Source organism: Callorhinus ursinus, unplaced genomic scaffold, assembly GCF_003265705.2.
Source record: "Callorhinus ursinus isolate GAN/ISIS: 27379988/994484 unplaced genomic scaffold, GSC_fseal_2.0 scaffold2, whole genome shotgun sequence".
NCBI classification, from domain to species: Eukaryota; Metazoa; Chordata; class Mammalia; order Carnivora; family Otariidae; genus Callorhinus; species Callorhinus ursinus.
Genome location: NW_027397064.1, coordinates 40691689 through 40706407, shown reverse-complemented (window position 1 = coordinate 40706407; position 14719 = coordinate 40691689). Strand labels below are relative to the sequence as shown.

General features: G+C 35.5%; 1 protein-coding gene across 3 annotated transcripts in view; it reads right to left on the bottom strand.

Annotated features, from left to right (window-relative positions):
- Nucleotides 1–14719, bottom strand: part of TMEFF2 (transmembrane protein with EGF like and two follistatin like domains 2) — a 224846-nt gene that overhangs the window by 89652 nt on the left and 120475 nt on the right. For all 3 annotated transcript variants that reach the window (XM_025887381.2, XM_073904550.1, XM_073904549.1), the window contains exon 5: nt 8263–8359. In XM_025887381.2, the coding sequence (XP_025743166.1) occupies nt 8263–8359 (97 nt within the window). The remainder of the gene's footprint in view (nt 1–8262; nt 8360–14719) is intronic.

Below are 14719 nucleotides of genomic sequence, written 5' to 3'. Positions count from 1 at the left end.
TTTCAACACCAGCTACCTGAAGCTGAAGCAGCTCAAAATAACCAGGTTTTGGTGAAGATATGTCTGTTCTTAGCCACCCTGTGCCTAATAACCTCATCTAATTGGGCACGCATATTGTCCTAAGGATAGTCTCCGCAGATAATTCCATGCTTCCACGAAAAACAAAACAACAACAAAAAAGGAAAACCACACAGTTTCTAAGGAAATAAAGTATATATACCTAGTGAGAAAGAAAATACATTGAGGCCATGATAGACAATGTGGACCTGTTAGTGGTGGATTTCATCACTTAAGTCTTGGTTTTCATGTTCTATGTCAAGAAAAAAAATGTGAAATTCAGTACACATGTGTGTATACACATAACGTATGCTACCTACACACACACACACACACACACACACACACACTATTTATGTCACTAACTAGCTGAGAAGACAGTGAGTGGTGGCCTCTGGAGTCAGTCTGATGGGGTTCAAATCCTAGCACTGTCACTTACTGTTGGGCTTTGGGCAAACCACTTTGTTTAACTACTCTCTGCCTCAGTTTCCTTTCTTATAAAATGGGAATTATTAGTGTATCTAGCTTCACGAGATTATGAAAAGGATTAAATAGCTCCATGAATGTAAACATTACAGTGGTGCCTGCAACATGGGAAACAAGCTTTTGAAAGTTCTGGTATTTTGATAACTATGAGATTCATATCTTTATTTCTGAGACTGGGGCGTTACACTGGGATGCTGGAACGTGGAACAGGTGTTCTCTGATTCTGAGGGACAGGAATCTTTGACTCAGAGTATACTAGAAACTGAGACTCAGGGGCACCTGGGTGGCTCAGTTGGTTGTGTCTGCCTTTGGCTCAATTTATGATCTCCAGGTCCTGGGATCGAGTCCCGCGTCGGGTTTCCTGCTCAGTGGGGAGTCTGCTTCTCTCTCTCTCTCTATCCCCCTCTGCCCCTCCCCCCGCTTGTTCTCTCTCTCTCTCTCTCAAATAAATAAATAAAATCTTTAAAAAAAAAGGAAAGAAAGAAAGTGAGACTCAGAAAAGTCAAGAGGAAATTGAGAGTGAGCATTTGGTGAGCAAGCACCAGAAGTAAGGCAACGCCCCATTAGCAGGGGACAGTGCAAAACAAGATTCAAACAGCAAGTAAAAAGAGAAACAGGTAACAAAAACAGTTAAGTTAATTGTAGAAACACAATCTGTATTTAGGAATTTTGTTTCCTTTGTTCTGCCTTCATGCAGTATTTCATTATTTTTATATAAAATGAAAGTTACATGATTTATATTGCATGAGTTAAATAAAGTATAAAAACATATACAACATATGTGAAAGTTGAGAATAGTTTACTCTGTGTTTCTGGGCAGTTCACCCCAGATTATGTTCGTTGTCTGTCATACCCTGATTAAGTTTCATTCATCGCTGTGTAGATAGCACAGTGGTGGTAAAGCTACTGAGAAAAAATCGGAAGGCTTCAGAACTTAGGTGAAAATCCAGTCTCTTTTCAAGGAGCCAAGCAACACAGAAGACCTGAGGTAAGCCTTTGTTTTAAAGACCATGGTTTGTTTTCAAATTTCAATTTTACTTTTTAAGGTTTACTTTTCACAAAGTAGAAAGCTCCATTTTTGGAAGGTGGGTTAGTTGTCTATTTGTTGCTTGTTTTTTTCAGATTGCCTGTTGTGCATTTGAAGGGTACTGTTATTCATTTATCTTTTGAAGTGACACTTAAAGTGTTCAGATTCCATTTGCGGGTTTGTCTACTTACTGGCAGCCACTCTAGAAAGAAGTCTGGGTCACAGATAAGGTATTTGTTGCTACAGATCTTTGTACAGACCATGTAACAAATACTAGTCTTCTTTAACTCTAATTGCATTCTAAATCTTATTTCATTGTGTGGAATTAAAAAAGAATATAAGATTTTTTCCCCCTTGATTCAGATAAGTAGAGGAATACATAAAAGAAGGAAATAAAATCAAACTTTTACATTTGGTTATGGATTAGCTAAAAATATCAGCATTTTCCCTTGAAATTGTGGGAATGGAAATATGTGTTACCCCAAATCAAGAGCTGCATATTTCAGTCTCTGAAAATATTTTCTGGGCAAATGGAGGCATGGAAGAGAGAAGAGATTTGTCTTATAAATAAATAACATCTTAAAGAAATATAAAAGGGGTGCCTGGGTGGCTCAGTCAGTTAAACATCTACCTTCGGCTCAGGTCATGATCCCAGGGTCCTGGGATTGAGCCCTGCATCAGTCTCCCTGTTTCTCTCCCTCTCCCTCCGCCTGCCACCCTCCCTCCCAGCTTGTGCTCTCTCTCTGTCAAAGAAATAAATAAAATCTTAAAAAAATTATAAAAATTGAAATTAAAAAAAAAGAAAGAGATTTGTCTTTGCTCTTCAGTTCCCCACCCACCTATAGAAACAGAAAGTGCCATGGCAGTTTTCAGAGGGGATGGCATTGTCTTCACGGTGGAGAAGAGGCAGTTTGAGGGAGAACAAGATTCCCTAGGAATCTTGAAATCAAAAAGGTTTTCTCATGAAGCCATGTTTACATTCAACAAAAACCTTGGATTTTCAAGAACAGACCTGTTTTTCGTGTTGTGTGAGTGTTTTTAGTCTCTCCATGAGTAAACTCCTGTTAGAAGTCAGTCCTAATTATGGTAAGCAATTTATAGCTCTGGGGCAAGAGAGCAAAGGAAATCCATAAAAGGCAAGCACCCTGAGGGGAGACTGAACGGACTCTTGGATCACTAAGATTTTGTGACTAACCAGCATCCTCTTCTTTAGATATCCCATGTATGATCCTAACCAATCTTCTTTTTACTTAGTAGAAAACAACCGGAAACTTTCCAAGTACAACAAAACCCTTTTGTTCAATTGTTGACTGGTAGTAGTTTTAAAAGAAATCATTTTCTGTATTCTCCTCAGAGGTGTCTTAATTTTCCCTATCAAGCTCATAATCCAAAAGCACTAAAGTCAGCAGGATCTGATGCCTAATTTGCTTATATGTATGGTGAAATCTAGTGCCGGCAATCATCTATGGCCATTGCCCTGCTTCAAATATTCATGATTCTCTCCACAGTCCAAAATGCATTAAGAGTGGGAACGGTGCCAGCAACAGTCTTCCTAGTGACAAGGAGCCTTCTCAGATCAAAGAAGCAAGATGTTAAAGACTTCAAACTAAACTGTCTTTGTAAGAGACACTCACAACAGGAATGCCAAAGCCCACACCCTGTCTCAGTTATGGAACGTCAGTGAAATAAAGAAAAACATGGATGCTCATTCAGTTTTTCTGAACTGATTTTACTGCAACTACTTTGCTTCTCTCTTTTCTTCCCCTCGCAGTCAAACTCAAGGATGTGACGTAGTGAAACTGGAAAACATGATTAATGCTTTCAAAGATAAAATGAATGACTACTGAGGAATTAATAGCATTTTAGCCAATATGATTTTGCTAATGGAGCCTGAGTAGCATGTAGAGAATGATACAAAAGCAAAGTTAAAATGGGAATAGGAGCTGTCAAGCATACATATGAAGCAAATACACATAATTTAAATTGTCCCTTTATATCATTTGTCATGAGCCACATCTGCTTTTACACCTGTGCTCCTTCCTTGATCTATCCTGACACCCTGGAAATGTTAGGCATGCAGCCAATTTCTGACCCAGTCATTCCTACAATCAGACCTAGCTATCAGCTTGCTTTTTTCTTATATTAAATCAAGTATCAACCCCGGGGCTCTGAACTATTTCTGACTGACAGGACCAACAGAAAGTTCTGGGCTAATTACTTCTTAGGAGTAGCTTCCAGTGCAAAGAGAGTTACCACTGACCTACTTTGGACTTACTGAAATAATTTATCAGGTACGATAATTAAGGGAATAATAAGCTGTTTCTAAAACTAACCAAGTATCAGAAGTATTTGTTGAAATCATAAGTTGGTATTCCCAGTGCTATCAGATGGGGCTTTATTACTTTGCAATGAGTCACTTTTATTATGTTTGACTTATTTATAAACCATTCTTTTTCTTTATAAATTATATTTGGCAGGATATATTTGAGTCTCTTTGATGTATAAACATATTAGTTTTGAATTTTTTCAGTCTAGATATCAAGAGACACAATTTTTTAAGCCCTTCTTTCCTTCCCCTCTTAACCCCTTCCCTATAAATAAGCTTTCACATCTCTTTGCACAGGTGTTCTATTTGTTTGAAGCTCATCTTAAATAAAGGGATGCCTCCATATGAGAGTGGATATATCTGTGTTGTGAGCCACTTCTCATGTAGACTTTTAATTCTCTCTTTTGGAAGCTTAATTCTTTCCTACACCTAGGTCAATAAATATAACTGAAGCATCTTCTGAAGCAATGGTGTTTTTTTGCTATTGAGTAAACCTGACCATCTTCTGATTTCTACAACCTTGATGTGCTCCATAAGAAGAAAAAGGGAAGAGAAAAACCTTGAAATGAAATCAGAGACTATAAGTGAGGGGCTTATATGAGCTTATAAACCATCTATTCTCTCAAAGGTATTAAAATGTAATGTGTTTAGGATCATGGTTTATCAATGCCATCCTCTAATTGTTATTTTTTCCTTCTTTCCTCCATTTTCCTTACCCCTCTACCATCTATCTATCTATTATCTATCATCTATCATCTATCATCTATCTATCTATCTATCTATCTATCTATCTATCTATCTATCTATCTCTCTATCTATCTATCTATCTATCTATCATCTTTCTCCATGTCCACTGTGACTTGTGTAACTCAAAAACTCATCGATGAAAAGAAGATCAACTGATGATGATTGATTGTAGTCGATCAAAACTGGCTTTTTAATTCTGACAAAGATTTAACCTCATCCAGAAAGTACCTAAGCATTTTTGAATAATTAGACTTATTTTTCTTTGTGGTGAAATGTAAAATATTAATTTCTTTGGTCAGGGTTAAAGAAAGATCAGGAATTAATTTTTCATCTTTGTTTTAGTATTGCCGATACAATAACAACATAAGAGTAGTGTTTCATATCTTGTTGCTTCATAATGCAGGACTGAGGCTATTTGTATGCATAAAATTATAGTTTAGTTAGTATCAAAGGAAAAAATAAAATTGAAGACTGAGTTTTACTCTTTGTTGCCACACAGCATATGCAGTGTTTTATGTTTGGGAGAGGACCTGGTCATGGTTTCATCCAAAATCAACAGCACGTCAACGCTCCTCTGCTTCAGTTGACTAGTACTAGAGTCAGATCACTCCCCAACTGCTTCCTATTGTACTTTATAGCCTCTTTTATTCCATGCCTATTTAGTTTCATTTACTGTTTTATTCTTGTGTCCTTCAGCTGTTCCAATCTGCCCTTCATGGTCATAACTAAATACAATATGTTAACATACAAAGGTATTTATGTAAATGAAAATCAATACACTTACCATTTTCAGCACCATTCCTTCTTGCTTACATTGGACATTTTAAGTACATTTTATTTAAATGTTAACAACTTTTCATTCTTGCCTGGGAAGTATAATGATCTTCTTGGCTCCCTGCCCCCTGCATCCCTCTAATCTTCACAGCTATAGCCACTTAGCCCCATCTGGAGGTTCAGCTTTATTCCGCATTTTGGAACTAATCTTGTCTCTAGGCTGGGGGCGTACAAGATGTCCTAGCCAAAAGCTAACTGATTCAGCATCCAGTCAGCCTTGCTGCTGGTTTCATTCTGACCTTGTAATTTATTTCTGAGATCTAGATGCTTGTCTCAGCCCCTTGTAACCAAGGCTTGGCTTTCTATACCAGTTCTGGCAAATGGGTATCTATCCAGTCTTGCCCGTATCTGCCTCTGTTTTCCTGATTGATAACCAGTTCCTTGGCAATTGAAGTTCTGCTTTGCCCTTCTCCTTGTTCCCTTTGTAACTGAGTTTCTTTTTCTGAAGACTGGGACCTATGACTTACTGTTGAATCTTTCTGATGCCACCACCCTTGTCCATATCTTCTCATTCTACCTGCCCTCAGACCATAGATCTGAACTTTTGCTAGAATACCAGGAGTGACACTGCCTACCTGGACATTTTCTCATTGCCTGTTGCAGGCATCTTCCTTGTCACCAGCTCTAACCCTGCAGGTCTTGAGTCACTACATCTAAGCTGCCTGCAATCTGGCTATCTTATTATTCCCGACATGGCAGGAAAGAAATATGATTTTAATTTGCATCTTTGGTTGAATTATTAATGCTAACATCTCATATTTTCACTGTGGCCTTACCACTTAAACCCTCAAAACTGTTTCCTCTTTGCAAAGTGAAATAATGGTGGACTCTACCCCTAGGGTTATTTTGAAGGTAACTGAGAATTGAAAAACTATACAGATGGACCAAAACCCATAGTAAGCAACTAGTAGTTTTTAGCTGTTATTTATCACATTTCTTAAATCTTTGCATTTGCAAAGTGAACTTTGTTACCTAAAGATGATCACTGAAGAGATGAGAACTTAGGGGAATGGAAAATCTTAAGAAAAAATTAGGAACCCATGTGAATTTTTTTTAAAAGTAAAATAATTGACAGCAAGATACTTAACAGCTTTAAAAATGATGTTGAACTACAGATGTGTTCACCAGCAAACATTAAAAATGGGATATTTAAAGGATACATTTCCTGTCTTTGTGTCTTAATATATAATGACTATGAGTATATAGAGCCCTAAAGCATTTAGGGAGCAAAGATTCTCTGAGTCAGTCATTTATTTTAGAGAAGTGTTTCATAGTCTTTTGGGAAGTTTTAGATAAGTAAAATTTTAAGTTCTACTTCTCTGAAATTCTGATTCATTAATTTTGGGGTGGAACTAAAGAATTAGTGTGCTTAAAAAATTTCAAAGTAATTCTGATGGTCAGCTAGGTTTGGGAACCATATATTCATTAGCCATTAAGATGCTCAAGATGTTCTTAAGAAAATATACATTTATTCACCTCAGGACAGTCAAATCAGTACGTAAACTCCCGCTGGCTGCTAGCTACCCATTGGTGAGAAATGTTTGACAGGTACAAAAACTCTACTGATGTTTGCCTTTATTAATGGGTGTCTATTTCACTGGGGTATAGTGTTTACCTACAAGTACCTGATTAATTTACCCTAAGAACTCCAGTTGCTCCCTTGGAATCCTAAAAATCCTTAAAATATTTTAAGTGCAGACTGTTTCACTCTTGCCAAAATTATCTTGCCTTTAGTTTTTTCTTTTTGTCCCTTAGATGAATTGTTCCCTCCACCCACAAAAGTTTGATCAAAATTATTGTTTTTTTCCTCCAACTCTATTGAGATATAATTGACATATAACATTGTATAAATTAGAGGAGTACATCGTGTTGATTTGATATGCTTATATATTGCAATATGATTACCACCATAGTGTTAACTAACACCTCCATCATGTCACATAATTACTATTTCTTTTTTTGTGGTGAGAAGATTTAATCTCTTAGCCAACTTGATCAAAATGATCATAATCTCCTCTAGACAAACATAGTCTGGATAATGAAGAAAACAAAGGGCACTTGGCTGTTTTTCTGAAAGATATCTGTGTAAAAGTGAGGTGTGTAAACCAGGGAGAACTCTGCCTCTTTCCACTATCATGCCACAAAGACCTCACTCTGAATTTTGAGTTGCTCCCTTTGGGTATGATTAGGGCAGGACCAGTACATGTGGAGGCCCTAGAAGACTAACATTTTGGGACTCATGCAAAATAATGAATGTTATTCATTATTTGTTTAGCCTGTCTTTTCAGAAGAAGCTGAGTATTACTCAGATGAAGGGAGAAGTTGATCCTAGAGAGTAGCCCAGAAGTCATTCTTTGCTTTACTGCTTTCCCAATTCAGCTATGGGTGTGCATATGCATATACCCTTAAATAAATTCTCTGCAGTTACCTAGATCCACCATCTTAGAAAGCAGATTAGCAACTATCCGTTGTTGATTGACCATGGTTCTTGAGGGATGTTCTGATAAATATGATTTTTCTTTCCATCTCTTAACATTGACAGTGTTTGGGGGTCTAAGTGGTATTTTAAATATATCTTATCAAGTAGTGCTCTTAACAGCTGCCGGGCTAGTTCAGCTCTTAATTCAGCTTCAGAAATTCCTTGCTGTTATTATAGCCCTCATTTTCCCCCCTTCAGAACTGGATAAGAAAAAATGCTGAAAATGTCTTTTAGGAAATGGTTGATGGAGTAAAAAGAAATTAATTATTGTTATAATTTGTTTAAAGAATAAAAAGAACACGTTACCAGACATCCTCAGCATCTTCATCACATTCTGCACCAAATTGGCAAATATCACAGGTTGAAGTCTCCTTTTGACTGGTTTCTCCTGAGCCTTCATGAACTAGAGAACAGAAGAAAGTAAACAAAAATAATTCAGATAAATATGCTTAATACCAACACTCTAAGACTATTCTATATCAAAGCTGTTACTTTTCCAATAGACCTGTTTGCTTTTTGGGGCTTCAAAGAATGTCTTACTCACTTCCTTTCTTCCCTAAATTTAAGGAAAACACTAGCAATAATATGCCACCCATTGATATGTAGTAAACGTTTCACTTTTTACAAGCAAAAGGAAACAACAAACAAGAGGGTTTACTGGATTTATCAAAACCTTGGCTAATAATTTGACCATATGAAAGAGTTATTAATTAAAAGGGATTTAGATTGTTACTTGCCTGGAGGAAATATCTAGTGTTTATTTTATAAAGAATACTTAGCATTTTCACTTTCCTAAATTATAGATTTTTTTTCATTTAAAGGCTTTTATACATAATTAAAAATATTTAGATGGGCAGTCTTGACATTAGATATGTCTTTTTTTTCTCAAGATGTTACATACTTAGAAGGAAAATATATTGATTATAAGTTTTTAGAAAACTGCTTTCAGTTGGTTTATACAGTAATTTCTTGAATTTTATATAAATATTGCACAGAGCCTGTCATAGTGATTTCCTCTAGGAGGGTTATGAACTATATATTTCATTTTAAAAATATATATTCTCACTGATGATGATTACTGATATTAATCTTTTTTTCTCCTATAAATTACAAGTACAGAAATATGCAATATATAACTTAATTATAAAAGTAACCTTTCAAAATCAGGACACAATAGTGTAAGTTGGACTCAAATATGTTGACTCCAAGGAATAAAAATTTGAGCAGCACTTTTGAGATGATGGATTACTACTTACCCAATTAAAAAATATGTAGTTGAAAGCAAAAATAGTTTTGGTTATAGATGAAAAATTGCAACAACACAACTACTATATAGATAATTTTATTCTATGGACAGACAGTATACTTAAAAACGGATGTTAAATCAAGAGAATCTTTAAAAAAGTGTACTTCTAAAAAAATAAAAATAAAAATAAAAAAGTGTACTTCTGCCAAAGGTTAGATATTTTCAATAGAAAAAGAACATAAGCTATTAAGTATGGCATTGGCTCCAATCTTCTTTATGAGACCTAATAAGATAACATCTTTAACAAAGACACATATATTAACATGCACCCTGAAACTAACAAATCCAGTCTGACTTACTTTGTTTTAATATGATATTTTCCTCATTTCTTCTTTGTCTATTAGCAAGAGAGTTTTTAATATTTATAAAAGCAGAGGTCTTAATTCCTTGATTTTCTTTAATTTACTTCTGTGCAGGTAAGGGATTTAATTTACAGCACCCCCCCCCAAAAAAAGACAGGAAGCCATCTAAGGAAGTTCTGTGTTTTATAGTTTTTCCAGGAAAGGTAGAAATATTTATTTTTTCTAAAGCAACTTACCCACCCCCGTACCTGATGGTTTGCAATTACATGTCAAAAAAGTTACGAATTAAGCAGATCAACTTCAATTGCAAAATATGGATGGTATAGTTTACATTTGGAAGTCTTAAGAAAAGGTATTCCTCCCCAGAAAGAAGAATTTTAGACTTTGACAGAATAGACAGCACTTATTATCCACTCTATTACTTTCAAACAGGCAAGACCATTAGAGCGGACCATGGGGAGAAGAAGGAAGCTGCGGCCTCTCCTCAGGAGAGACTGAACAGCGGCCGTCTCTTTATTACTTTCTTATTATTAATGCAACACAGAAGCTGCTAATGGGAGAGAGCCTTTTAGTGTTAGCAAGATTAGCAGCTTCCAGGCTGAAACTTCCCACCACTCAGGAAACATACTAACGCAACGGGAAGGTCCTTAATGAGCAGTTATAGTCACTTAGGGGCAGCCCCATTTTCTTTTGCAGTAGAGATCCTTGGTTAGGGATCTACTGGAAGTAACCTAGGGAATGAGTTGTGCTAACTTAGCACAACTAATAATATTTCTACTGGAAATCATATTACATTTCTATAAATGGACAGTTATCGGTAGAATCAAGATGTTTGCAAATTCTTCCATATGGATGAAGCGGCAAATTCAGAAGTAGCAGTAGCAATGCCTCCATCAATAAATATTCTGGGAATAAAATGACATTATATGAAGTCATCCACAGTGAAAACTAAAATAAAATCTTTCCATATTCCCTGAAGCACAGGCTTGCCCCTTTGTAATAAACAAATCAGTACATAGTTTTCATTTAACCAAGTCGACCAGTGGTTCTTAATGGGGCTCAGAAGCTCTGGTAAATTTTGTTTGTTCATTTATTTATCATTTTTAGCATAACTGCCCTGGGATATCCTTGGAGGTACTGAATTGTAACCTTGATGCTTGGAAATGAGTGTTCTAAAAGACGAACCATCCCTGTGTCAGAATCTCAGCCCTAAATAATACCAACAAGACTCTGTCTGTCCCAAGCATTCTCTCCACGCATTGTTTAGCACAGGACTTGTGACAGGTCGCCATGCACCGGGAGCACCTGGAGGTTTGGTTAAAATGCAGATTCTGATTCAGCAGGTGGGAGGTGTGGCCTGAGCCCTTTTCTTGCAAGCCCCCACCTACTGTTGTTGCAGGTCCACAGACCACATGCTGGGGAGCAAGGATAGCACTGTGTTTTTCAAACCACCATTCACAATTTATTAGTGGGTAATGAAACAGAGTTGGTGGGTCACTTACCAGAGTTTTTGTAAACATGAAACAGAATATACTAGAATAGAAAACACTGAGTGCATCTCATTTAGAAAGTATAGGTTTTATTTTATAACACTGTTTTAGTTATCCATATGTACAGCTACACAGAACTTCGATATAAATTTCATTTCTTACTAAAGGTCACAGTCATAAAAGCTTGGAAACCACTGATTTAGCACACGGTAGATGCTCAGCAATGTGTATTGAATTGGACTGTTTCTTCTTCCTGTGCTTTCTATGTTATCAGAAATGAGAAGGGCCAGTTCTTAATCATTTGCGTTCACCCACTGATTACACAGGAGTAAAATTCATGTGTCCTAAAGTACTATTTCAATTATGCATTTGCATTTTAATCCTTTTATTTTGTGAAGTAAAGTAATTATTTCCCTTTATTCTATAGAAACTTAGATTTCAGCAAGTGACTGAGGGAAATTTGAGGGGTAAAGGAGGCAGAGTTCCTGAAAGCATATTTTATCAAATGAGCTGCCCTTAGAACTGATTTAATCCTTTAAGATTCTGGATTGGGGACTTATTAAGAGATAATCAAAATGAAGGGGGGGAATCGGAGGGGGAGACGAACCATGAGAGACGATGGACTCTGAGAAACAAACTGAGGGTTCTAGAGGGCGTGGGGTGGGGGGATGGGTTAGCCTGGTGATGGGTATTAAAGAGGGCACGTACTGCATGGAGCACTGGGTGTTATACGCAAACAATGAATCATGGAACACTACATCAAAAACTAATGATGTAGTGGATGGTGATTAACATAACATAATAAAATAAAAAAAGAAAAAAAAAGAGATAATCAAATTACTTCTCTCTCAAATCTCCTTGCCCCGGTGGTTTCATCTGGAGGTTACCGAAGTTCCTTTATCACCACCTTGTTCTGGCCCCATATGGGTCTTCACATCGGATGTGCCAGCTGGATCCCATTCTCTTCCTGACCCACTAGACTGCCTCCTGGGCCTCTTATAATATCCTAACCCGTGTTATTATATTTGTGAAAACATGGTGAAATATAATGTTCAGTTATTCAATGCCATTTATTTTGTTAAAAATTTATATTCATTGAAATGCTCAGATCTTAAGTGTATCTTTCAATCAATTTTGAAGAATGCATATCAAGGCAAGGAACAACTCTGCCATCCCAGGAGATTCCTTTGTGCCCCTCCCAGCCATTATCCTACTGCCACTCTGTCTCTCTATATAGTGATCTGATTTCTGTCACCACAGATTTGTTTTAACTATTTTAGAATATCACATCAATGGAATCCCACAATATTTAATTATGGTGCCCACCTTTTTCACTCAGCATCATAGCTTTTGAGATTAATTCAGGTGGTTGTATGGATCAGTAGTTTATTTCTCTGTACTGCTTGGTATTCAAAGGAATGAATATATTATAGCTCCTTTATCCATTTTCTTATTGAAAGACATGATTGCTTTTAGTTACTAGCCAGAAACAATAACTGTATTTATTAATAAAGCTGCCATAAATATTGTTGTAAAAGACTTTTTGTGCATATTAGTGTTTTATATCTCTTGGACAAATATCTAACAGTGGTATAACTGGGTTTCAAGGTAAAAATTATTCTTGTTTCTCTTTTTATTCTTGAGTTGCAGGCATTTTTAATATAATTTGGGTATCAATTTTTGTCAGATGTGAAAACTGTCAGATGATGTGAAGTAGGGGTTGAGGTTCTGTCTCTGTTTTTCTCCTATGGACATGAGTTTTCTCTCATGACCTATGAATGTAGTGAAATACGTTGACTGATTTTCTTATGTTAAGCGAACCTCCCATTCTTGGGATAAGTCCAACTTAATCATGGTATATAATCCTTTTATGTAATGCCGGATTTCATTCGACGATATTTTGTTCAATTTTTTAAAAATCTATGTTCATAAGATATACTGGCTATAATTTTCTTTCCTTATATTGTCCTTGTTTGATCTTACTATCAGGCTTAAAATTGTCTCATGATAAGAGCTGGAAGTTTTCCCACTCCCTCTGTTTTATGAAAGAGTTTGGGTATGATAGTATTATTGTTTGATTTCCTTATACAGGATTGTTTAAATTTTCTATTTTATTGATTTCTGCTCTTATTTTTATAATTTCCTCTGTACCATATACTTACGGTTTAATTTATTATTTCCTTAAAATGTGGGCTTGATTTTATACCTTTCTTATTTCCTAAGATAGTCATTTAAATCTATAAATTTCCTTCTATAGACTGTTTTAGCTGCATCCCACAAATACGGATATATTGTGTTTTCATGTGTTTATGTTCAAAATATGTATTGTAATATCTTTTGAGTTTTTTTCTCTGACCCATGTATTATTTTGTAAGTATGTTTTTAACTTACAACTGTTTGAGGGTTTTCCAAGTTACATTATTTTTATTCATGTTTAATAACTCTATCATGGATGAAGAACATATTCTGTTTAATTTAAGTCCTTTGAAATTTATTGAAACTTGTTTTGTGGCTCAGAACCTGGTCTATCTTTTTGAATATTCCATATGCCTCTTAGAAGTTGTAACCTCTTTTGAGGAGTAAGTTTCTATAAATGTTAATGGGCTTAAGTTGATGGTTAGTATTGTTCAAATCATCCATAATTGTACTGAGCTTTTGTTTAATTGATCTATCTTTTCCTGAGAAAGGAGTGTTAAAATCTCTCAATGACTGTAAAATTGTTTCTAGTTCTCTTTTGTTTGTTCTTATGTTTTGTCCTTTATTTAGAAGCTTTGATATTAGGTATATAAACATTTAATAGTCTTATGTCTTCTTAAAGAAATGACCCTTTTATCATTATGAAATGCCCCTTTTAATCTCTGGTAACACTATTCACCTTGAAGTCAACTTTGTTCTGATATTTATATAGCTATACCAACTTCTGTTTGCTTAGGTAAAAAGTATTCTTGTTTAACGGGTGTTTCTTGAAAACAACATAGAGATGGATCTTGATTTTTTTCTATTCAGTCTGAACACGTCTGCATTTAATCAGGGTGTTTAGTCTATTTATTTTAATGCACTTATTGATATGTTTGCTTCTAAGTCTACCATCTTGGTGTTTGATTCATATTTGGTCAATCTTTTTGGGTTTCTCTGTTCTCTTTTCTTTTTGTTTTTTTTTTTGTTAGGTGAGTCAAATATTTTATTTTATTCATTTTATCTTACCTCTTAATTATTTTTTTGGTTTTATTTTGGTGGTTGCTTTAAGAATTACAATATGTATCTTTAATCTATTGCTTCATGAACAATTTAAGAACTTTATGACAATATATTTTTAATTACTATAGTTCACACTTTGCATTTTTATTGTCATATATCGTATTTCTATGATGTAAAATTTGCATTCTTTTTTAAAATTAGTTTTACTTTACAGAGCTGTCCTACTCATTTTTGTTAATTTCCAAGACAAAAGCCAGAGATTTCAGTACTAAGAAGACTCATGCCTGTCATTGTTAAGTGATTGACTTCTGACACGTGTTTGCTCTAACATTTCAAACTTACCTATAGTCTCACATTCTCCATGGAAGACACTATTGGTATATGAAACTATAGTAGATTGTTTTATTTTTTCCATTATTTTTCTTCCCTTTCTGATAAAAGGACATATATTCCTTTCCATAGCCATA